This window comes from Haliotis cracherodii, unplaced genomic scaffold (assembly GCF_022045235.1).
Source record: "Haliotis cracherodii isolate W230 unplaced genomic scaffold, xgHalCrac1.p SCAF_8, whole genome shotgun sequence".
Taxonomy (NCBI): domain Eukaryota; kingdom Metazoa; phylum Mollusca; class Gastropoda; order Lepetellida; family Haliotidae; genus Haliotis; species Haliotis cracherodii.
This window is the reverse complement of record NW_027266341.1, coordinates 12,020,809-12,048,060: the sequence shown is the minus strand read 5'-3', so window position 1 is coordinate 12,048,060 and position 27,252 is coordinate 12,020,809. Positions and strand designations below refer to the sequence as shown.

The window sequence follows — 27,252 nt, the reverse complement described above, 5'->3', positions numbered from 1 at the left end:
CGGTGAAACCCACGAGCACGGGTATGATGCTGACAAACCTAGAAACATAATTGGGGCGAACCGGGATTCGAACCCACATTCATAGGTTTCTGGCGTGCCCAAGGGATGAAAATCTGCACAACGAATCGCGGCGCCTCAGACGACTGGGCCACCCGTGCATGTATACAATCTTGTGTGATCGACCAGTCCGCTGTGCGTTTCCTGGTTAAGTTGCACCAAAGAATTATTAAGAAACTATTTCTACATGAGAAGTTTACTGTAATTACCAACTTCACGAACCACTAGCTTTTTCCAAGACATTTAACGTTTCTAGCATAAGGTATTGATAAGAATGAGAAAACAAGTTTATGAAGTTATTTTCTGAAACCAATTACGTTTTAGTTTAGTTTTAATGTTGATCAATAGCAGCACAAGTCACGCTTGTGGAAAGAGAATACAATTCAGACTCTCACCTTGCAGACGACTGCAGTGTTGGGGAGTCCACACATTCTCTTGGTGGGTTCGACTTGTCAGTGCATGCACGTGTGTGTGTGGCTGCTTGTACTAGTCCGGACTGATGCCGATTTATAGTGCTAGACCACTGAGATACCATGCCGCTGTTTAACATGAATAGTGAGTGAGTGAGTGAGTGAGTTGGGTTTAAAGCCGCTTTTAACAGTATTCCAGTTATATCGCGGCGTGTCAGCTTTATGTGGGAGGAAAGCCCGAAGTGATGCAGGTCTCAGACGTTTACCACTTCGGTGAAACCCACGAGCACGGGTATGGTGCTGACAAACCTAGAAACATAATTGGGGCGAACCGGGATTCGAACCCACGTTTAACATGAATATCCCACTCAGACACAGTATACTGACTCCGAGCCGACCAGTCCTTGTTTTAGCCCCTTAATGCCCAGCGCGAGACAGGGTAACAATAAGTACCATCTTTTAACGTATTTTGGTATTACGCGGCCGGGAATCGAAACCCGGACCTTCCGCTCTCCGGGCGGACGCTCTACCACTAGACCACGGAGGCGGTCACAATAGTAGGGACCAATTGGACTTGCGGTACCTCTGCCACAAACATGGACCCCGGGATGCGACGTAAACAAAAACTTTCCCCATATATTTATGACATTGCGCATTGCGATAGTTATTGATGATGTGTGTTTGCGGTGTACACCCCACGTGACATCTATTATAGTTATACTGTCTGGCAGTGCTATGGAGGGGGCTAGGTAGCTATGACGATAACAAAAACAAATCGATATTAATATTGTCTAAGAAAATGTATATTTCATCTTCTTGCAGTGCTCAATGTGCTTACAATTTATTAATATTGTGTCATTACTTTTCGTGTTGTGTCCATGTTTTATAAGTGTAATGTGTATAGGGTCCCTTGAAGTGTAATTATGTCTCTAAGGGACACATTGACGTATAGATCGTCGAATGCAATGCAACCTACGGAAGCAGTATCGACGATGTGGCAATACCAGAACCGTTTTTCCTCTTTCTAACTTGAAATGTTCTTCTCGACAGGAAGCACTTAATCCATGTGATTATGAATCCTCGCGGGAAAGTTCGTGAAACTTGAAAGGAAGTTCCTATTATAGATAGGACTTTGTATTTCAAGGATAAACCTGTCATCTATTCTTGATTTGTAATGGCTTTCTGTGCTTCAGGTTGTTAGTAGAGATGGTGAACAATACATGACTCACTTTTTTTACATTCTCACTCTGGAAAGTACAGGCATATTACATACAAAGCACTTCTGGATCAATTCGTTAGTTTATGCTTATAGTCAACAGGATGAAATGAGTCAGTTTCTTGGTTAGGGGCTAAATATACCAAGCGTGTAATTCACCTGAAAAGTGGTATATTTCATACTTTATTTTCACAAAATATTGGAACAACATATGTTTAAAAAACTCGATCCATTTATTTTCATCGCACCGAGAGACAAGCTTATGATATCAGTAGAAGATCAAGGTATATGCTGTTTTATTCTCGTTGCTAAATGTTATGATTGTCGTGTTCCATCTTGGTAAATAATGTTTGCTTTACAAGTTGGATAGCCCTTAGAAATGTTCTTGAAACACTTGGGACTGATACTGAAAGTCACATTCACATTAGGATTGTTTACTAGCCAGTATATTAACAAATATCGCCGTGGGCGCTTATTAGAGCGGGGCGCTTATTACGTCGAATACGGTACTAAAAACGATCATGACAACTGTAGAAGTATTTACTGTAGTTGTATGTAATGTGATAAATACAACCCCTTGGGTGGGCATTGAGGTTTGAAGTGATCTTCATTGAAGGGTTTCAATCCCGGTTCATCCTGATTATGTTTCTAGGTTTGTCAGCACCATGCCCTTACTTGTGAATTTCACCCAAGTCGTAAACGTCTGAGACCTGTAGCACTTCGTGCTTTCCTCACACATTAAGCTGACACGCCATGATGTGAATGGAATACTGTTAACGCGGCGTTAAACCCCATCTCACTCACTCATTAAATGATTTGATGACCAAGAATAATACACATATTACTTTTTTTATAACTTTTTGTTTTGAAGTTGCCCTGTACGTATTTTTTCACAACCGGGAAACATCAGCAAACGAGAATTAGGTATAACGTTCTTATAATGCGACTTTCTGGTTTAAACTTGTACTGTAGATACTGCTTCACAAGTATAATATGAGGCAATAAGACTGTGAGTTATGTCATAAGAGTTAGAATATCATTTCTAAATAGGTTCTTTCACACACCCATAATGACTCAATTTTCGAGGACAGTCGTTGCTATGGTTACTCAGTGTGTAGGTATTTGACATTATGTCCACATCGTAGAAATCAACACAAGTCGAATGAACGACAGTTGTCTAGTATCAGTTATGCCAAACATATAGCAATGTTCAAAAGCAATATATTGGATGATTGGCTTCTTGTCCAATTATTTCAACTGTAGAACAACAATAGTAGTGAGTTTGGTTTAACGCCGCTATTGACAGTATTCCAGTTACATCACGGCGTGTCAGCTTAATGTGGGAGGAAAGCCCGAAGTGATGCAGGTCTCAGACGTTTACCAATTCGGTGAAACCCACGAGCACGGACATGGTGCTGACAAACCTAGAAACATAGTTGGAGCGAACCGGGATTCGAACCCACAATCATAGGTTTCTGGCGTGCCCAAAGGACGCAACTCTGCACAGCGAATCGCGGCGCCTTAGACGACTGGGCCACCCATGATCCCCCCGTTTCCTGTTTAACTTACACCGAAAAAATATTAATAAACTATTTCTCCATGAGAAGTTTACTGTAATTACCAACTCCACGAACCATTAGCTTTTTCCAAGACATGTAACTTTCATAGCAGAAGGTATTGATAAGAATGAGAAATCAAGTTTATGAAGTTATTTTCTGAAACCAATTACGTTTTAGTATAGTTTTAATGTTGATCAATAGTAGCACAAGTCACGCTTATGGAAACAGAATACAATCCAGACTCTCACCTTTCGATTGTTTTCCGCGTTGCCCAGCAATTATGACAGCGGTGAACACGCACTGGCTGACAGTAAAACATATACCCACGTAGGCCCGAACACAAACTTCATTTTAAGATTAAAGAGCTTTTATACATGGTCTAATATTTCATATATTTTCATCAAATACTATGTTTGTTGTTTAGCTGATGGTATAAGTAAGTATTGATAATATGTATTGTTGTTTTTTTACTCCTTGGTTTATAACAGGGATAATACTTACAAATACTTTCCCCACAGTTGAATGAACTTGACTTTGACCGTTACCCGTTCGTGGTAAAGGGGTCGATTATTGTTTTAAATTGTTTACAGAAACTAAATTGTCCAAAACGAAACATATTTTTAGAGAAAAGTAAGCATCAATTAACTATTCGTGTGTTTAATATCCTCGAAACATTTTGTAACGTTTATTAACAAAAACATAACGTTGCATTTTAAAAAAGTAAGAAATGTATTCTGTTATATTAAATACTCGTTCGTTACGTTTTTCATATCATTATACAACCTTACGATATCCCCAATTTGTAGTCTTTGAAAATCGAACTTTTCAACAATTACACAATAACGATAAATACAAATATTAAGACCTAAAACTGAAAACCCCTCTTGAAAATGGCGGTCATGTTGATTTTTTCTCATTTGCCCCATATACTGAAATGACTGACTGACTGACTGAGTATGGTTTTACCCCGTTTTTAGCAATAGTCCAGCAAAATCACGGCGGGGAACACCAGAAATGAGCTTCACACATTGTACCCTTGTCGGGAATCGAACCCGGGTCTTCGGCGTGACGAACGAACGCTTTAACCACTAGGCTACCCGACCGCCCCTATACTGAAATGAAGAAATGATGGTAACACCTTTATCTATTACAGTGTAAGTAGCTGCACACGCTTTCTAGTTTAGATTGTTTTCGAGGTGGCCCAGTCGTCAAAGACGCCGCGATTAGCTATGCACGGTTGCCCAAAATCTATGATCATGAGATCCAATCTCGGTTCGCCCTTGTTTAGTTTCTAGGTTTGTGTTTCTAAGCACGTTTGTCACAAGACGTTGGAAAATGCCGTTGTCATAGCATTATAACTTTTTTATAGTCTACCATAAAATTTTAATCACTATTGACGGGGATTCAAGAACATTAGCTATGCAGTAGTATTGTCAATACGATCAGTTAAAGCAGACACGTGAAAATTATGGTGGCCGAGAGGCACATCGCTTTCTCGCTTTCTCGCTTTCACTTGGTTCAACAATATCCCCTCTTGAGGTGTGGTGAAATGGTGTTTATCGTCGCGTCCAAGATTATTGCACTTATATAGCGACGTGTATGTACGTGTGTGTGTTTTAGTTTGGCTGTTTGTAATAGTCCGGACTGATGCCGATCTATAGTGCTAGCTCACTGAGATACCATACCGCAGTTTAACATGAATACCCTACTCAGACACAGTATACTGACTCCGAGCCGACCAGTCCTTGTTTTAGCCCCTTAATGCTCAGCGCCAGACAGGGTAACAACAAGTACCAACTGTTAACGTCTTTTTGTATGGCGCGGCCGGGGATCGAACCCCGTGACCTTCCGCTCTCCGGGCGGACGCTCTACCACTAGACCATGGAGGCGGTCACGTACAGACGTAGGTGATTTTAAAACAATCCACAGGGTTGTGGGTAAAATGTAATTTATTGCTTACGACCCTATTCAGTTGTATTTGACATCACGCCGAAAGCGCGTGGCAGATCATGGCAATACGCTCTAAACAAATCAGGTTAAAATCTAAATATATATTATTCAAAAGAAGTTAAGAAGACTATGGTTAATTAGTCATGGCTGATTATTTTGCAAAAATACAATCTTATAACAATATTATTACTATTATATATATTATATTCTATAGTTTGTTTTCGGTTGTATGTGATGTTACAGTGTGTCATACTGTTGTCCGTAAATATTCTTTTTGACATTTGATGTATGTTTAACTTGATTTGTGTCTCCTGTCTTGTGCAGATCTACAAGTATAGTTACCTGCATATATATATTAATTTGATAAACACCTCTGTGAGTGAGTGAGAATGGTTTCACGTCGCTTTTAACAATAAGCCAGTAATATCACGGCGGGGAACACCGGAAATGGGCTTCATTGTACCGATGTGGGGAATCGAACTGGCTTGACGAACGAACGCTTTAACCTCGAGGCTACCCCAGTGCCCCTATCGCTGTGGCGTTACCACAGTTTATATGTGTACTTGTGTAAACTACACCAATGGAGAGACATAATAATTAGTTTGGCCACATAGTTAAGGTTGATCACAATATGAAATGCATTACTATGATTATCTATAACATATGTTCAATCAGTTATCATTGTTATATTTTATGTTTATCTTAAGTATAGTTTTGTCAAAACTATGAGGGAGGAATGTGTGTGTGTGTGTGTGTGTGTGTGTGTGTGTGTGTGTGTGTGTGAGGGGGGTATCATGAACAAAATGAAAATAGGAACAGTGACTATTCTGTTGTAGTCTGTGAATCTTGCTTAATTCCTACACAACATGAAAATAAACGTGTGTATATACAAACTAAACGAGAAAAAAGATGTATGTATTGGGTACATATTTATCTAATACAAGATTTTACAAAATCTAATTATAAGAGGCAAAATAGCAATGAGAATTACAGGAAGATCACTAAATATCAGCACAAACCGTTTTAATGTACGGCATTATGGGAAACATGGCTCTCTCTCTCTATCGCTTTCTCGCCTCATCGCCTTCTCGCCTTCTCGCTCTGTCGCTTTTTCGCTCTGTCGATTTCTCTAATGACTTACCATAGCCATATGACAGAATCGGGTGTTCTTTATCTTCTTTTGAATAGTATGTACTGTAAATCTTGAATTTAACGTTATAGTTAATAATGAATGCAAAAAATGAGAGAAGGCTTAAGTAATTAAACTTTTCATTTATGTCTCAGAAATGACAGTTGATAAGACGGCCTCACTGCACACTTTGAATAGCAGAAATACCAACTTGAATATAACACCAATCAACCATCTATTTCCACATTAACGTTACTGAGAACAATATGTCACCCCAAAATTTGAAATTACATAATGGACATCCGGTAGTATTACCATTGCTTGGGTGAGGACTTCCATTTTGATGACATCTACCCCGCAAACAGAATAAACATTGATATAAGCTAAGTGTTGTTTTTAGGAAAACACTATTGTTTTTCTGGAAGTACTCTACTGATGAGCGGTGTTATTTGTTTTGACAACTTGGCCTGGGGATGGGGGATCCAATAAAACTACTAAATAGGACCATAAATCAATCAAATTCTTTTTTACGCAGAAATCTGTGGATTGCACCTATGTCTGTACTGTTAAATTCACAGGTACCTGTGTCACAGATCCCGTACTGTACACAACAATCCGCGCCTACCTAGCTCGGTTCGCTCACCAGCTTAAACTGCACGGCTGTCAATCACCCGGGCCCCTGGGACTGACAAATATGAACTTGGAAATGGAGATGGAAATTGAAATTGAAATTGTTGAGAGTCCGCCCAACTCTCAAGAGAACCAGCCCAATGAAGGGGATCCCTTTACTCTGGTCACCAGAAACACTGCCAAAGAAAACAGCCAACATGACTTATAGTCAAGCCGCGCTAAATGTCCCTGACCGTTTTCAGGAACTAAAAACAAAGAAAATATTGATTGTAGTGCCCTATGGGCTCAAGGCAGGCTAACACATGCTTCACATGCTTCTCAATCTAGCCCACCCAAGGCTAAAATAGTACAGAGACGACAAAGAATGGTCTCATCAGAGTCGAAGACACAACAAAATAGAAGAACACAAAACAAATGAGCAAACGTAGTCTTTAGCGTAGACTTCTCCCAAGATCTTAATACGATACTAACAGCTCAAGAGCTAAAACAGAAAAATATTATTAGAATAAATAAGTGTGGAAGAGGGTATGTTGTTGTCGAGGACAACCTCACAGAGTCAATTGACATGCCCAAAAGCATAAACAGGATCAAACTACAATGGGATACCCAACAGTGGCTAAGCAATGTCATGTGCGCTGTACATATTGACAATAAAATTAATGACGGCGAGCTTTATCAAATTGTCTGTCACGCCCAAAAGAAAGTCACTCAACCTACAATCCTGTCGGCGTTCAGATCAAATCAATGGGCACAACAAACGCACGATTAGTAATACTCGCATTACTACGCCAGCCAGTCCCCGGCCACCTTAATCTAGGTGGTAAGGACATAGAAACTATGCCATACAGGAAAAGGCCAACCAAGAGCATAAACTGTATGCTCTATGGACATACAAAAACATCATGCAACCAGCTACCCAAGTGCACAAACTGCTCCCGTGTTTCTTGCAAAGAAAGCTGCAACACATGGTGTGCAAACTGCAGGAAAGAGGGACATTCATCCTTGGCGCCGAGATGTCCTAAACGCTTGCTCTGAATAGAAATCTATTCAACCCACTGAGGTCGAAAAAACCCAAGCGACTACGTATACTGATCAGTCTACTGGGCAAACAATGGAATCTGTGAGCACTGAGCAAACAATCGAATCAGTGAGCACTGATCCGCCTGCTCAAAAGGAACAAAGCCACTGCAAAACGCAAGGGGGAAAAGATCCAAGCTCCCAAATCAAATCCCATGCCTTCTAATTCTCAAACTGAGGCACACAGTCAAGCAAAGAAAACACAAGCTCATGGTAAACAAAAGAGCTCGGAACAGAAAGTTGTAGAGTTCATTGCCACGGTATTGACCAAAATTACAAGCAGAAAAATCAGTGTCAAAGCCAAAGCCACCTGCATCCTCAAACTGCTTCCAAAGTAATAAAATACAAAGGAACAAAGAAACAGCTTCTAAATAGGGTATACCCTAAAACTCAATAAGCTCTCATCTATAAACAATCATGGACTTGCTTTTACAACAGTGGAACGCAAATGGCCTTGGGGAGCCACGGCAATGAACAAAATGCACTCGTAAAAACAAACAGGTGATGAAGCTGTCACTCTAAAACAGGAGACTACACTCAGTGAAAAAGCCAACTTCACACTACCTGGGTACACCCTATATAGAAAAGACAGAAAAAAACTTATGCCTGGCAACAAGGGAGGAAGACTAATCACCTTTGTCCACGACAGCTGTACCTCCAAAAATATCGAATCAAACGTAGGAAACCTTGAAACCCAAGTAATGTCCCTAAAACTGGCAAATGGCAATGAATTACGCATAGCTAACATATATCAAAGGGTTACCCATTAAACGAACAAGGAAGAGCTAACAGGACTAGCTCAAATAGTAGGCAAAAATGGGATAATCCTTGGTGAGTCTTTGGGAAGATAGGAATGATTCATGCAAATAAGGCAAAATGGTAGTTAATGGGTTGAGGACGAACAACGGCAGTCACACACGTTATGACAAAGTCCACAACACGTGGAGTTCAATTGATCTCACAACTGCCACCAACAACCTCGCCCCACATTGCCAATGGTAAGTCCATGATTGCCTTCCAACACTCACCTACATAGATAGTCCACCACAATTAGAGGAACAGCCCAATCTTCAGCCCGCATGGGCCTATACAAAGGCTGATTGGCCTAAATTCAAGAAGAAATGTTTAGCATTCAAGTCCTCAGAAATTGCCTCGGATAATCCTGATCTTCCAAAATCTCACCTCAGCAATTAATGCCGCAGTTGAAAAATCAATTAAAAAAGACACAAAACTGGCAAAACTCCGGTACCATGGTGGAACAGGGAAATAGCAAAAGCTAGCAGAGTGAGAAAGAAAGCCCTAAATAGGTCAAAAAGGCATAAATCAGCCTTCGCCCAAAGTTGACACTGCTTTAACATCAGAAGTCACTATAAAAAGAAAACCCAACCCTACTACGATCAGTAGCTAATTGTATCACTAAAATTCAAACTACCGAGGACAGCTGGGTCCATATATACACTGATGGATCCAAGAATTCTATCAACGAAAGTGCTGGTTACGGGGATCCATATCCACAGCTCCAAACCCCAAGAACATTCAGTTCGCCTGCCTGATGGTTAGTCATTATTCACGACTGAATTGGAGGCAATTCATCATGCACTAAAACTCATACTGGAACTTCCTGAAGCAAAGCAAAGTGCACTTCAAGCCATCAGTGGCAGAAACTCAAACTTCAGGCCAAATACAGTCAACAATATTCTATACGTATATACAAAATTATCGGACCAAGGGCAACAGGTGGAGCTGTGTTGGATCCCCTCTCACATAGATATTCATGGAAATGAAAAAGCAGACTCACTGGCGAAGCTAGCTCTAGGCAAAGCTGATATACAGCCTATTCCTTTTAGTAAACTAGAGATATAAAGCAAAATCAAAGCCTCTATAGCAGAAAGATGGCAAGCCCAATGGGACGCAAGTAAGATCCGCAGATGGTTATACAAAATTCAACCCAAGGTCCCACAAAAGCCAAACTCATACTCAAATGAAAAGAAAATTGAAATTGCTATCTCACGCCTCAGACTCGGTCACAAAAAGCACTATGACAAGGTTTGTTCATCTTGCAATCAGGCTGAAACCATTGATCACGTGTTACTAGAATGTCAAGACCGGGCTAGGTTAAAACAAGAATTGCAGTTAGATCCGCTATCTGTCATATATCAGCCAAGATATGCAATAGCGAAAGCCAAAGTAACTCTATTTCTGAGAGATGGACAGCTACTCGAACGTATTTAAACAGAGCAGCCAAGGATAAAAATGAAATCATATCAATATAAGAAAATAGAAATCATATCAAAACAAAAACAGAAATTATGTGAATACCAAACTCACAATAGATATGTGAGCCCTACTCACACACAGGAGTCTCAAAGAGGGACAGGTCTGCCGAAATTGCTTATGCAGAAGGCGACCTCTTAAACACTTAATACAACCACACCTCAGCCTCCCCCTACTGAGGTCAGGTTTAACAATTAATGAATGTTGTTTTACGTATATACTTTTTATCCTAGAAAAACACATAACACATGGCCAAGAGGGAATGTTGCTATATCGCGAGAATATTTTTTAATATTTGTTTTATTGAGGCTAGTTACCATCTTGATGTGCATTGTATATATATATATATATATATATATATATATATATATATATATATATATATATATATATATATATAGTTTAGGAAGAATTGTGGTAAGTTTACTTATCTTGTAGATTTAGCTTAAACGTCAATTTTCTGTGGACTTAATGTGTGATTTGATGGGAGTTTGCACATGAGGCGCTTTGTTGTTAAATTCTGATCGGTAGGCCACAGAAGGGGTGCTCGAAGTCACATCACAAGGGGTGAATACATATCTTCACCGAATTCGTATGTGTGAGTGAGTGAGTTGTGTTTAACGCCGCTCTTAACAGTTTTCCAGTTATATCGCGGCGTGTCAGCTTAATTTGGGAGGAAAGCCCGATGTGATGCAGGTCTCATGCGTTTACCACTTCGGTGAAACCCACGAGCACGGGTATGGTGCTGACAAACCTAGAAACATATATTGCTATTGATATGTAAAAAAACATTACCTGCAAGTTGTTTTCATTTGAGTAAGTAATCAAGATATTCATATCTTATGATTGTAATAGATTTTTCGACTTTGCATACAGATGAAGGATACCAAATGAAGCGTTCAACAGTTGGTCAACAGACGCCTTTAACCTTGAGCTTGCTGAATTGTTTTAGCAATAGGCGCTGGAAAGAGGATGGGTGATTTCAGGCAGTCGATTCCTCATTACACTTGCGACGAATGAATCAATATTTCGCACATTTATTCTTATGAATAAGTACACATTATTATTATATTAGAATATCCGGACATTTTCAAACATACAGAAGTTAAGACCAAAGCGAACATAAATTGTATTTTTTCTTGAATTTAACGGAATTACTTTATTGAAGGTGGCATGCGTTTCATATGAGGAACCTGTTTAAATGGTTAGATTTGTGCAAACTGATTTCAATAAGCATATCTCCGAAATATTATTTTTAACTCTGTAAAGATTCGCAGTTTTTATCGGCAGACATTATGAACCATGTCGTGAAAAATGTGCTCATACGAATAAGACAAACACAGTAACTCTGTATTATCAGTAATCACCACTAATATGAAATAACAATGTGACGACAATATTGGCATATCATTAAGTAGGTATGACCTTGTATGCTCCCGTGACCCGGAGACGATCAACAGCAGATCAGCATGTCAGATGCAAGTTTCTCTCGTTTATTTGAACGCCTGTTGATATACGGATCACCATTTTATATTACGGTGAATATTGAGTGATATGATTCATGTTATCGTGATGTACATGCTGATGATTTTGTATTCACTCTGATTACGGTGTCCCACGCAATACGTCCATAGATATCGTCGACAGGCAATCATCACCCTCCATGTGAACAGGTGCGCGAAAATGGGCGTGGCAAAATGTGTTTCAAAATAACATTCATGCTTGGTTGAAGATGATAAGATAAACACAACTGTGTAATATATGTATTAATAAAATACAATGTAAATGTTTTCAGTGTTAGCTTCATATCAAATTTGGGATATTCTAACAATTCTTTGCTCTTCTAATACGAGGGGCGGTCGGGTAGTCTAGTGGTTAAAGCGTTCGCTCGTCACGCCGAAGACCCGGGTTCGATTCCCGACATGGGTATAATGTGTGAAGCCCATTTCTGGTGTCCCCCGCCATGATATTGCTGGAATATTGCTAAAAGCGGCGTAAAACCCCACTCACTCACTCACTCTAATACGAACATTCATTGATTCTTTAGGGCATGCTGTAGGGCAATGTCACATAACATCTATAAAGTTATTTCATAATAAAACTACCTCCAGTATTGCGTTTTATGATAGATTTTGTTAATGCTTAATCATTTGCACCGGTTTACATCTGTTAACATTTTCAGTTCTATTGTTTTATTAAGTAGTTATTTTTTCCACGACGATTATGTGTATCAACCCTAAAAAATTATCAATGCATCAACACAATGCAGCTGATCAATCTTCATTTATTATCTTTGAACATCATTTATGTGATGAAATAACTATTTGATTTCATTATTTAATTAATAGTAATACGTGAATAATTAATACATAGATTAGATCAATAACATGTCGCACTAAACTCGCATATTGACATTGTGTTCATATATTAATTGTTTTGTTGCCAAGCAATTAAACGCTAAACAAAACTGTAATACGAATTTGATATATTTTTTAACAGGACATGAAGTTTTTATTTGTTTAATCACAAAAAACCTGCGTTGCACTTAAGGTGATGAGGTATTCATATATTTATCAGATAATGTTATCTTTTAAAAAAAAAAAAAGACACATATGTACATTAAAGCTTCTTGCAGTTCTGTTCTGTTGGAGAAAGTGAATGGCAAACATCCCACCTTATGTATTTTTTCCTGGTTTCTCACCAATGAAATATTGTGTAACTAGTCTGGCAGGATTTTCCAGGTTTTTTGCAGAATGCTCAGGTGTGCGACTGTGTCGCTCATGCATGTCCCTAAAGGAACATAAACCAAGGTTTTCATCTGTCAGTCAATGTGATGTAATCAAATAAAAAGTAAATCCAGGTCATCACCAGTCCTGGATCTTTTATCAGCTGATGGGCTTCAGAATATGCAGCCAGTATCGGTCCTTGTAGTGTTCCACCATATGCATCTTCCCGAGGAAAGAGTTAACTGACAATAAAAGTCCAGTTTCCACCCTTGCAGAACTAGGCTGGTATTATGGAGTTATATTTTGGGTGGACTAACGAGTCTATGCATAGTCCAATCACAATCGCGCAACGAAATCGAAATCCGGTTCGTAAACTGTTGTACAGATTTCGGTCGATTGCAGGACTTGCAAAACATGTGCACCGCCAACTCGTGGTCAACAGATATTTCTCAAACCTTTTCTTGTTTTTGATCAAGATGCTCGCGTGATTTGATGCATTTCGCGATGTAAGACGACCCGTTTTATCACAATATAGATCTTAATTATCGATCAGATCGTCTTGACTGGGCGCCGCCATTTTGTTTGGAACAAATGCAAATGTTGGAATTTGATTGGTCCATAGAAGAGGCTTAGAAGGGACAAAACTCGTAATAATCACTGGTGGCGCTACGATCGAGCCAAAAGAATTCCAGCTAAGTTCGGCAAGGGTGGAAACTGGCCTTTTAAAGTCAGTTAACTCTCTTGCCTCGGGAAGATGGTGTTCCACATGTCACAGTCTTCTTGGTGGAGTGAAAAGAAGTGTCTCTGTATACATGATAACCCTTGCTAGATGTATTTTGTTCTGTCGGACACACCCCGTGATGTCACCTATTGTGGTTTATCTAGCATATGCATGTACTGATGCAAATCTGTTTGTCCCTTGTATGCAATATCACATGCCCCGCCATAATAATCATAATAATAATTGTCCTATTTATATTTCTACACAGGCGCATGCTCAAAGCGCGACTCTACTTTTACCCCTTTCGCCTGGGCGGCGCAGGGTGTAGCGATCTTGGGCGGGGTGGTTACTCTTGTCGTCCCGACCTTGAGTATTGGGATGGTGCTGGACGCTACATTGAAAACCCTGGCTACAGCAGATCGGGATTCCTCTGCCTGCAAACGGCCTATGACGTTGTTTCTTTACACTTCTGTTTATCTTGGCATGTTGTTGAACTCTCACTGTTCGATTGACGCAGATGCCAGTCAATAAAAAAACTGCACTTTAATTCCGTTCATAGTACTGCTGCACGTGCAGTACATGCAGCTCCATGGTCCTTTTGTTGGGCACTGGGTTTTTCCGAATCGTACGTGTTTCCCGACTCATGGTTTGCATGTCCTTGTTGTGATCATTTTGATCCGGGAAATTTGTCACTGACGCTAGTGTTCACCAATTTGGATGTTTCTTTACAGAAGTAGGTGATAGGTTTCATTTAAGTGTCACACATTCACAGCATGTAAAATACTATGTATTTCTGTTGGATATGTTTCCTTCCCAGCCAATATGAACTGCGAGACACTAAAGTCAAGTATTGCTAGAAAGGAAAAAACCACTCAAATTAAAAAAGTAAAAAACAACAATACAAGGACAACCACTCCAACGACCACAAGTCCTCACATGTATATATCCACAATAGTACCTGCACACACACGTCCCAATTTTTCTCTCCTAGCATACATACACATCCATTTCACTGTATCTACGCCAGCTCTCGTGTACCCATACATTCGTGACCAACTCGTGTTATTCCGGTGTCCCGGTATAAACTCTCCCCTGTACAAATTCTACCCCCGGAGATTTTATGACGGTACAGATTTTCCCCCGGAAATAAAATCTCCCCCGGGCGGATATATTTCGCGCCCCCCTCAGTATAAAGTCTCCCCCCTGATTATTCGGTTTGTTGCAATGTCTTTAAGTACTATATTCTTTAAATAGTTATCTCTAATGTAAGGAGGGTTACTTTAAAAAATAGATTATGAAATATGGTCATAATGAATTGATATTTCAGAATATTTTATTTGGTAACTGTAATGGATAATGGTAAACAAAGGATGGGAGACAAGACACTCTACAGAGTTTGTTGTTTCTAATACGGTTGTTGTCTGTATACATTTTTTAAATATACCAGTTTGAGTCTACATGTTAACACAATCGATGATTGAAATGTTAGTCTAAGAACAAAACATGAACTAATTCTCAAGAACTCTGATGTATAAAGTTACCTTCATCTTTGATTGACTGATGTATTTTCAATCTTTATTCAGCACTGAGGAGGCCACAGGCCTATAGTACGAAGCATTAAGTTTATGAATAATCAGCAATGATTTTGACTCCATAAACTGTTATAAAGTATTCATAAAGTATCAGGAGTCATTTCAACTTGCAAAATGATTGACATAGTCCTCTATAGAGCGAGGATTGGGCTGTTTTCCCACCCGATTGACTGATATTACAACATTCACATGGTTTAGAATGGTAAAGCATGCAAATTACACTAATACGCGATATTTCATAAGAAAATATCATATCCTCGTTGAAATATTTATGAGTCTACATATTGATATAAGACTTTATCACTGTATCCAATTCCAACATTTTAGATATAAACTTTCGGACAGTTCAGTTCAAAATTCTTCAACCTTTAATACATCACAGGATTTTTAGCCAGACAGTCTTGACTGTGTGTGTTTTTTCATGAGAATGTTTCTCACCGTGTAGGGATGTGATGTCCTGGGCAGGAAATGACAGTGTTTTGACTACTCGACTTTCATTAATTAACGTTATGGGTATCCCTAATTAACCTTTACTTATTCATGTTAAACCAACATAGGATGTTTTCTGGAAGTGGACAATCGCGAATGTCATAGGGGCTGACACGACACGTGTTAATAACTGTCCTAGAACTTCATAAGTTACTAAACATTCTTTATATCTAACGACTAATATTATATCAACCTATATACCACTTTATTGTCTCATAGTGCGGTAGTTAAAGAAAACACAGTGCTCAAAGTGAAGCCCTTTTCACTGCACATTCTCAACATGGTTTAAACATATTTTTATTTCAAAAGAAATCTGGATCGGTAAACAAGCAAAACTTGCTTATGTAAATACCTCTCCAGGTAATAACTTTACAACAGCTGGTTATATATCAGACTATGTGTAAAATAGTGCTAAACAAACATACTAAATGCACAAATGAAATATATGAAGCCAATAAAAGTGGTGTCTGTGAAATAAGATATATCAGTTTTCCATTACTACATGCATAAAATTAAGCTACTCGAATCTTTTGCTTTTGACAATGAAATCGTGAACTGATTTAAGAATAGTCATGTTTGTAGAACTGCTAACTGAACTATTGCCATGTAATACCGTTTTTAAATCATACCCATGTGTGTAGAAGTACATAGTGTTTCTGATATTATGGTATTTTTGACAGGTATAGAAAAAGTTAATTGCGTCTTCAAAGTGATACCCACAAGTGCAGTCTGATATGTCTGATACTTGTCGTCTAAACTTATCAGCGTTTAGGTCATTGCAGCTGAGCCTAAGGCGACAGTGGACAATTTGGCATGATCTATGACCGTATGTTAGGTCAAAATTATTGTCCCCCGCCGCGCGAAAGCGCGAAGCGGGGGATATAGTATTCACGACCGTCCGTACGTACGTCCGTACGTCTGTCCGTCCGTAATTCCCACCTGTTTGTTGCCGCGATATCTAAAGAACTAAACACTGGATTGTTTTCATATTTGGAACTATGGTGTATATAAAGACTCTGCAGACACCAGTCGGTTTTGGTGACCTTGACCCGAATTTCAAGGTCACAGCAGGCAAATCTGCTTTTGGAGTTGGAAAACGGTATTGCCGCGATATCTCAAGAACTAAACACTGGATTGTTTTCATATTTGGAACTATGGTGTATATACATACTCTGCAGACACCAGTCGGTTTTGGTGACCTTGACCCCATTTTCAAGGTCACAGCAGGCAAATCTGCTTTTGGAGTTGGAAAACGGTATTGCCGCGATATCTCAAGAACTAAACACTGGATTGTTTTCATATTTGGAACTATGGTGTATATACAGACTCTGCAGACACCAGTCGGTTTTGGTGACCTTGACCCCATTTTCAAGGTCACAGCAGGCAAATCTGCTTTTGGAGTTGGAAAACGGTGTTGCCGCGATATCTAAAGAACTAATCGCTGGATTGTCTTCATATTTGGAACTATGGTGTATATACAGACTCTGCAGACACCAGTCGGTTTTGGTGACCTTGACCCCATTTTCAAGGTCACAGCAGGCAAATCTGCTTTTGGAGTTGGAAAACGGTGTTGCCGCGATATCTCAAGAACTAATCGCAGGATTGTCTTCATATTTGGAACTATAGTGTATATACAGACACCGCAGACACCAGTCGGTTTTGGTGACCTTGACCCCATTTTCAAGGTCACAGCAGGCAAATCTGCTTTTGGAGTTGGAAAACGGTATTGCCGCGATATCTCAAGGACTAATCGCTGGATTGTCTTCATATTTGGTACTATGGTATATATACAGGCGGGGGACATTTCGTCACTTTGTGACAAATACTTGTAAATAATTGTATCAGAACGATTAATTAAGGATTTGAATTCTTTTAATGAGCAAGAATTAGTAACTTCATTGGGTAGAGCGTTCCACAGATTAATCGTATCCGGAAGAAATGATTTAGCATAGGTCTGGGTTCTACATTTGATTGTTTGTATGTTAGATCTATTTCTAAGGTTATCATTGCTATTATCTTGGACTTGGAATGAGAACGTTGAGATATACAGGTGAAATACTGTTTTTCATTTTGTAAAAGTAATCAATTTGAAACGGTGTCGTCGTTCTTTTAAGGACTGAAAGTTTGTTTCGTTATAAATTTTAACATGACTGGTACCCCCCGAACCGCCCCACAAATAGTTCTCAATGCGTCTAAATGTAAATTTTCGAGTAAAAATGATTGTTCGTTTGTACAGTTGTCCTAAATATGACAGCAGTAGTCGAAGTTTGGTAGGATAAAAGATGTGTACATAGTTTCAAGCGTATTTCTTGTTAGTCTGTATTTAAAGCTCCTGAAGTGTAATTCCTAAATGTTTATGACTTTGTACTTCTTCAATAACAATACTCTCCATGTATAAGTTTGGTCTAAAACCAGAATTGACTTTGCGACTGAATGTTATAGTTTTGGTCTTATCGGGATTGAAACCTACTTGCCATTTTTGTGCCCAGTTTGAGATTTTTGCCAAATCATTGTTGATACAATTTGCTGCAGAGATTTGATCACCAATGATGACATATATAGATGTATCGTCTGCGAACAGGCGTATATTACTCTCGATACCTTCGACAATGTCATTTATATAAACAATAAAAAGCAGTGGTCCATTAATGACTACTTTTTGGACTTTATGTTCTAAGTAGCTTTCAAACCATTTCAAAAGATCACCTTGGATACCGTAAGCATTGAGTTTATGAATAATTCCTTTGTGCCATACTCTATCAAAGGCTTTGCTGACATTACAAAAAACAGCTCTGATTTCTTTTACCTTCGTCTAATGCCCTAGCAATAAAAACATATAGGCAAGTGAGTTGATAAGATGTGGAATCGCCACATAAATAAATAACTGTATATTGAGTACATGTTTAGATGCAAGACATGTAAAATCACAAATTATTCCTGAGGGATTCTTTGAAAGTACTTGAAGTCATACGCGCATTCTGATTCGTATGTCGTATTTTCGCACATAACATTCATGGAAAGGGGGATGCGTCTTCTTGCTGCAGGTTACGAGTGAGTGAGTTGGGTTTAACGCCGCTTTTAACAGTATTCTAGTTATATCGCGGCGTGTCAGCTTAATGTGGGAGGAAAGCCCGAAGTGATGCAGGGCTCAGACGTTTACCACTTCGGTGAAACTCAAGAGCACCGGTATGGTGCTGACAAACCTAGAAACATAATCGGGGCGAACCGTGATTCTGACCCACAATCATAGGTTTCTGGCGTGCGAATGGACGCAACTCTGCACAGCGAAACGCGGCGCCTTAGACGACTGGGCCACCCGTGCCACCCTGCGAATGGTGACGAATTGTACTCATACTCACATGCCTACAAACATGTAGATACACACACACCGCATCATAGGTCAACCTTTATGCATGGATCCATCAATATTAATATGACAGTTTAGATCATTAACGTCGTCAACCAAGTCACAAATAAAGTCGGCGACAACACGCAGCCTTGATTAACACCACCATGAATTAAAAAAAAAACATCGGTTAAATGACTCTTTACAGAAACTTTTAAACGATTGTTTAAACACAACGATTTAACAGCTAAGTAGAAATTACCATTTACATTTTTAATGTTTAACAGAGACAGTCACGAAAAATCGATCGAAAGCTTTCATTGCGTCAATGTAACAAACACAGGTAGCACATTCAGATAGCTTTCGGTTGTTGATTATAGAATATAACGTACGGTACATATCATGTGAACTAGTGCTTCTTTTTCACAGAAGCCATTTTGTTCATCAGATACACTACCATAACTCTTACGACAAACACTAAAACGGGCATTCAAAATATCGCTCACTAATCAGTGTGAAACATTGTTCACTGAAAGTTGGTGTGCTAACCCATTCTAATGGAAACATCGCTTACGAGATGGCCCCCACTTAAGCGGATTAAGGATCAAAGTTTACCTCACTAGAACTAAGAAAAAATATTTTAAAACCATTAGAAATATACCTAAAAGGGGGATGAATAACAATAATACTGATAAGACTCTTGGGAAGTACTATAATGATACCTAGTGAATTGTTTACCAGAAAAACACACAGGAACATAATTATTGTAACTGTCAAAATAGGGAACTGTACCAGATCATCGTCACTGATGCGTCACACTTGGTAATTTCCTGCACATTTTACCATCACACTTCTTGAAAGCTTTACTGCCTTAAAAGCTGTAACTTTGAATAAGCAACTTTTGAGCAAGAGTCGTACGGCGCTTTTTGAAATCTTCGAACTAGAAAGATCATGTCCAACTGTACGTCACCAACTATTTGAAGCTGGATTGGTAAAACAAGTAAAGTGAGTGAGTGAGTATTGTTTTACGCTGCTTTTAGCAATATCCAGCAATATCACGGCGGGGGACACAAGAAATGGGCTTCACATATAGTACCCATGTCGGGAATCGAACCCGGGTCTTCGGCGTGACGAGCGAACGCTTTAACCACTAGGCTACCCGACAGCCCCTAAACAAGTACATACATATTAATACTGCTCCAGTTGTGTTATAATGTCATCAGTTATAATCTATAGTTTAGGGTAAGTAATAAGGTAACTATTTTGCACAGTTGTCGACACTGATCATGATGAAGTAGAATGCTGTAAGGGGCGGACCACTTGATATTGAGGGGGATAGAAGGAGTCATGGGTTTGTCTTCTTTATAGAAGGGAGCTGAGATTGTTACGTCACATTATAAATTCAATATATGGAAAGAATGTTAACATTTTCTCACTGTTAAACTAACAGTACAGATGTAAGTGACTTTAAAACAAAACAATGGAAATATCAGTATAATTAAGCAGTTTTGTATAATAAAAGACCATTTTTTTCAACACCATGTGTAGCAAGGACTGGTCGGCTCGGAGTCAGTATACTGTGTCTGAGTGGGGTATTCATGTTAAACTGCGGCATGGTATTTAAGTGGGCTAGAACAATAAATCGGCATCAGTCCGGACTAGTACAAGCACACACACCACCACACGCGCGCGCGCACGCACGCACCCCCACACACGTGCATGCACGTCGCAATGTCAGTGCAATAATCTTGTACGCGACATTCAACCCAATTTACCACATGTTCAGCCGTACATCTAGCAAGCAGCACTCCAGATTGAAAATTAAAAGAAAGGTCGATATGTTAGTATTTGGTCCACAAACATAGACTAAAAACTATTGTATTTAAATCCCTCTTTGGAAGTTGACATATATGTTGAGATATATTGGCCTTGTGTAAATGTTCCATATCATACCATGTGTTTCCATAGTATACCAGGGGCGGTCGGGTAGCCTAGTGGTTAAAGCGTTCGCTCGTCACACCGAAGACCCGTGTTCAATTCCCAACATGGGTACAAAGTGTGAAGCCCATTTCTGGTGTCCCCAGCCGTGATATTGCTGGAATATTGCTAAAAGCGGCGTAAATCCATACTCACTCACTCATAGTATACCATATGTTTGGAATATGTTCTTTATTACTCAATATGTTTTTTCATGCGACGGTGCCAACAGTGGGGCAGGGCACGCTCACCTATTCGTGAACACCTGGTATTATCTCTATTTGATAGTGATTCATAAACACATGCTCCTGCGCGAGTGAGTGAGGTTTTACGCCGTTTTTAGCAATATCCCAGTAATATCACGGCGGGGAACACCAAAAATGGGCTTCAAACATCGTACCCATGTCGGGAATCGAACCCGGGTTTTCGGCGTGACGAGCGAACGCTTTAACCACAAGGCTACATGCTTCTGATATAGTCGGAATCGTACACTGGAGACTTCTTTTTGTGGAGAATTCTGATGAGTATGGAAATGGTTTTATCGCATTTTTATGTCGAATCACCCCAGCAGGAAGTTGACAGATATGTCAAGATGTAAGTATGTGATCATTGTATCACAGAAAACTCCCTTAATGTGTTCCAGGTACACGTTAAACGTATACTCCGACAATGCGGACATCGAACTGCACGTACTTGCGCGGGACAACGGGTCGGTGTTGCACAGGCAGAGGCTGAATGGTACATGGGTGAACATCGTCACTGACAACACTCTGGACCCCTTCAGGCCTCTCAACACGACATTCACCTGCCTGGTGGAGACCAAGGAGGACAGGATACAGGTACGGAGAACATGTAGTGCAATCATTCTCGATTATTCATTCGTATTATTATGTCTGCATTCAATTATGATATAAATGCCCTGTACCAACACGTAACCAATGTTTCGTTACGAAAGTGACGCCACGATCTCCGCATTTGGGATCGATGACATGCATCAACCAAGTCAGCGAGCCTGACCACCCGATCCCGTTTACAAACCTTTTACGACAAGCATAGTCACCGTTTACGGCAAGCATGGGTTGCTGAAGACCCATTCTACCCCGGATCTTCACGGGTCTCCAGGGTATTTATCATAATGGAGCATATACGAGACGCTGGGGAATCAAGAATGCCAAACATCCAGACATCCACGACATCCATGTCCAGATTGATGCCACGGTCTAACCCCATTGATTCAAGAGATCAACTAAAGGAGACGAAATAAATAACCACACCAACATTCTTTCACACTATATTTCCATGAGACCTGTGAGTTTGCAGTTTGAATGGTAAATATTTCCCTCTGTTTCAGTTCTCAGTGAATGGGTCAGAGTATTTCAGCTTCCCGTATATACATGGCCCTACTGATATCTACCGATTTGTCCTGCAGCATAACCTCGAGGTCCTGGAGGTGGATATGCGGATATAGACGCCGGGACGAGCACCATGAGCGTCATGATGAACTGATTGCAGCCAGAACCTGTAACATGATTGTGTGTACACCTATGTTAAATATACAAATATCTAAATATACAATCAAAGCTTTCTGATTATGTACGTATGAAGTAGTGCTGACATTAGTGAACCAATGTAAATATATTTAAAGCCGTCTCATTTTATTGCAATGCTGAACTTTGCTATTGACACGAATACATAGAAAGTAAAGTAAACTGACGGGCAAAAGAAACTATACCAACATTGATTTGGTGTTGACAACATTATCAAATATATCACAAAAATATAGTGTTGCGAGTTGGAAAGAAAATTTATCTGACAATGTTCTGATTCAAATTCCACAAAGGTGGCACTTACAGGAACTTCAATATCAGGTAAGGAATGACACAGGGGGTAAATGTCATTTTGCAAAATAAACAAATCATCTGAACGAAAACAAGAAACGCATTTTTTTCACAAATACATTACTGTCAGTATCTTGTATGGAATCCATTGCTCTGAATACAGGCTTGGACACGTCGCCACACGGAGTTTACAAGATCCCTGATGACGTCATTGGGGATGGCTCGCCATTCTTCCAAAAGTGCCTGAATCAACGTTTGACGACTTGACGGAGGGGGATTTCTTTCCCTTATTTGTCTGTCCAGATAGTCCCACAAGTACTCAATGGGTGTTAAGTCAGGCGATCTTACTGGCCATTGCAAAAGGTTTACATTATTTGCAGTTAGGAAGTCTCTGGTGATCCTGGCGGTGTGGTGGACGAGCGTTGTCCTGTTGGAAGCTTACTCTAGGATTCCTCTGGAGGAAGGGAAGCACCACAGGACGCAATACACGGTCGATGTAGACTTGAGCATTTAAATTACGGTCAAAGACAACCAGGTCTGTTGTACGGTCCCTGCAAATCCCACCCCAGACCATGACGCTTCCACCACCGAATGACACGGTCTCCTGAACACAACATTGGGCTGTTCTCTCTCCTCTCCAACGATACACACGCACACGGCCATCAGTTTGATACAACTGGAACCTGCTCTCATCAGAGAATAGGATTCGTTGCCAGTTCCTGTTTTGCCACCGCTGTACCATTCTTGCCCAATGGAGGCGGTTACGTCCGTCACGACGGCTCAAGGTCATCACGAGAAAGGGCCGGTAGGCCCGAATACCGTGTTGTCGAAGACGCCTGGCAACTGTCCTTCTGCTGACCACATGATGTAAGGCTGTGGCTGCCGATGACGTCACTGTGACGAAACGATTGCGTAGATGTAAGATGCGGAGGTACTGATCTTCATTGGCGGTTGTGACCCTGGGTCTGTCATCTGTACGACCTGTTTGTGTGAGTCGTGTCTGCAACCTCGTTATCGTTGTTCTGGTGCAGTTGAAGATGCGAGCAACATGGGCATGGCGTGCTCCCAACTGCAACATCCCAATTGCTCTCTCTCGCTTTTGTGCGGTCAGTCTCGGCATGTCAGCTGTTGTGGTCGGTACGATTGTGGTGTAAAACATACAGATTGGCGGATTTTATACCGATCCGAGCCATTTTGTCGTGATGCACGTGCATTCCATTTTAAATAAAAAAAAGTTCGATAAAGTCCATATTCGAGGAAGAAGCAGGATTTTTTAAACTCAGTAATGATGAAGCTGCGTTCATGCGATTTTGTTTGACAATGAAAACTCCAGTTCAGTGCTGATGTGATATTTTTAAAATAAGAAATACTTTGGTATAGTTTCTTTTGCCCGTCAGTTTAGTATCACCGACTGTATCTATTATTTTTAGTCTGTAAAAATAGTCATGCAACGTGCGGGTAATGGTTCATTGTTGTCGATGTCTCAGCTAAGGTATGGGATTACACAAATAACGCTATGATACATGTTTGAAAATAATGATGAATAGATCATGACCATTTGTCATGACGCGTGGCCGGTTTGACTGGACCCCGCAAGGAGTACCCAGTTGTTCCACATGCTTACATTCACAATGAAATAATGTAATTTGTGTCGCACCTATAAAGGAAGGGAGGGGTTTCGGCTACATACAAAATTACACCGTTTGGTTATTTTCAAATAACAGAGTGATAAATTTGAACATTATCTGGCGACTAATCATGGGCAGGGTCCCATGGCCAATCCCCCCCCCCCCCCCCCCCCCAAGATAAATGACCAGTCGTTAAATAGTTGCAGAAATTTTCGCTTTGCATATTTCAGGTTTCAGTATATTTTCCTGGAAATATGAGGCCTGCAATCGTAACCTAATACAAACAGGAAGCGGTACTTTTCTGTCTAAGGATGTGTCTTGAACTAGAATTCTGCTTTGAATGTTTCTAATACTAGACAATTAAACAATAGAAAATACATTTCGTAGTTCGTATCTTTCTTAAATTTCTAATTGTGTGTCCATATTTCAGAGAAAAACGTTGGGCTGTGCGAGTGTTTTACAGACTTCCAAACTCGCTCTAATTAATATGTCTTTGACATGTGCCACTCTAAGCGTCCTTCCCTCCTCAAGCTGGCACCTATGGTTGTTTGCTGTTCAAGGCAGCACTCAGGCGCGGTCGGGTAGCCTAGTGGTTTAAGCGTTTGCTCGTCACACCGAAGACCTGGGTTCGATTCCCGACATGGGTACAATGTGTGAAGCCCATTTCCGGTGTCCCCAGCCGTGATTTTGCTGGAATATTGCTAAAAGCGGCGTAAAACCATACTCTCTCACTCAAGGCAGCACTCGGTTGTAGGGCGGCGGCCTGAAGATAATCGAGACTAGGCCCGACAATCAAGTGACAATCAGGATAATCTGTGCAATTTGGATACAATGACATGCACCAACCAGCGAGCCTCACCACCCGATCGCTTTGATAGCATGGGTAGGTGACCACGTCAAACCCAGAACTTCACCCGTTTTCTAGAATCTGAAATGGATTTCACAGCTGCATTAAACTCAGCCCAAATCACTGTACAAATCTCAGAGTCGTCCCCATTTCACGGAACAGTGATACACAGCAAACAGATGCAATATTCACATGCTTCAACGAACTTGATGCTTGTTGATATCCCAATATATATTTATTGGAGGTTCCTTTTGATTCGACTAATTTGAAAGCTTCACGTGTATACACTGCATCTTGAAGGTGTAGTAAAAAACTATATATAACTTTATAACAACATACGATGATGTCAGAACATCTCAACCTTACATTACGTTGTCAGGATGTTGCTATTTCAAGCAAAATAGAATAACATTTCCATAGAAACCCATCGCTGTATTGTTACAATCTCATCACATAATTGCATTGTATGTGTCTAGCCCGCGGGAAATACATGTAAGATTTATAAGTTCAAACAAACCAGTACGTACTGATCCCTGAAAAAACATACGTTATTATTCACCGAGGAAGTAATTCTAACATAATAGTTGCTAGGCAAAGTCAATCATCGATCAGTGTCTTGAAAACATTATAAAGCCAATTCTAAGAATCACAAATAAAGTATTAACCTCATAATGGTGGCGTAAGATGTTCGTGAAAAAGGTGAACACGAAGAGCCAAGAGTACACTCGAAGGTTCAGGTCTCATTGTACAGTTGTAGACTGTAACATACTGCTCCAAATGCAGGTTACTTTGAAAAGTTGTAGACTGTAACATACTGATCCAAGTACAGGTCACATTGTACAGTTGTAGACTGTAACATACTGCTCCAAATGCAGGTTACTTTGAAAAGTTGTAGACTGTAACATACTGATCCAAGTACAGGTCACATTGTACAGTTGTAGACTGTAACATACTGCTCCAAATGCAGGTCACTTTGAAAAGTTGTAGACTGTAACATACTGATCCAAGTACAGGTCACATTGTACAGTTGTAGACTGTAACATACTGCTCCAAATGCAGGTCACTTTGAAAAGTTGTAGACTGTAACATACTGATCCAAGTACAGGTCACATTGTACAGTTGTAGACTGTAACATACTGCTCCAAATGCAGGTATCATTGTACAGTTGCAGGCTGTAACATACTGCTCCAAATGAACGTCACATTGTACAGTTGTAGACTGTAACATACTGCTCCAAATGCAGGTCACTTTGAAAAGTTGTAGACTGTAACATACTGAACCAAGTACAGGTCACATTGTACAGTTGTAGACTGTAACATACTGCTCCAAATGCAGGTTACTTTGAAAAGTTGTAGACTGTAACATACTGATCCAAGTACAGGTCACATTGTACAGTTGTAGACTGTAACATACTGCTCCAAATGCAGGTTACTTTGAAAAGTTGTAGACTGTAACATACTGATCCAAGTACAGGTCACATTGTACAGTTGTAGACTGTAACATACTGCTCCAAATGCAGGTCACTTTGAAAAGTTGTAGACTGTAACATACTGAACCAAGTACAGGTCACATTGTACAGTTGTAGACTGTAACATACTGCTCCAAATGCAGGTCACTTTGAAAAGTTGTAGACTGTAACATACTGATCCAAGTACAGGTCACATTGTACAGTTGTAGACTGTAACATACTGCTCCAAATGCAGGTCACTTTGAAAAGTTGTAGACTGTAACATACTGATCCAAGTACAGGTCACATTGTACAGTTGTAGACTGTAACATACTGCTC

The 27,252-nt window shown here is 40.0% G+C and overlaps 1 protein-coding gene across 1 annotated transcript in view; it reads left to right on the top strand.

The window, feature by feature from the left end:
* LOC139449770 (uncharacterized) overlaps nucleotides 1-24,738 on the top strand; it is a 31,713-nt gene extending 6,975 nt beyond the window's left edge. Inside the window, exons 4-5 of the mRNA XM_071231299.1 lie at nucleotides 21,797-21,992; nucleotides 22,505-24,738. Coding sequence (XP_071087400.1) covers nucleotides 21,797-21,992; nucleotides 22,505-22,621 — 313 coding nt within the window. The 3' untranslated portion in view covers nucleotides 22,622-24,738. The remainder of the gene's footprint in view (nucleotides 1-21,796; nucleotides 21,993-22,504) is intronic.
* The last annotated feature ends 2,514 nt before the right edge of the window (nucleotides 24,739-27,252 follow it).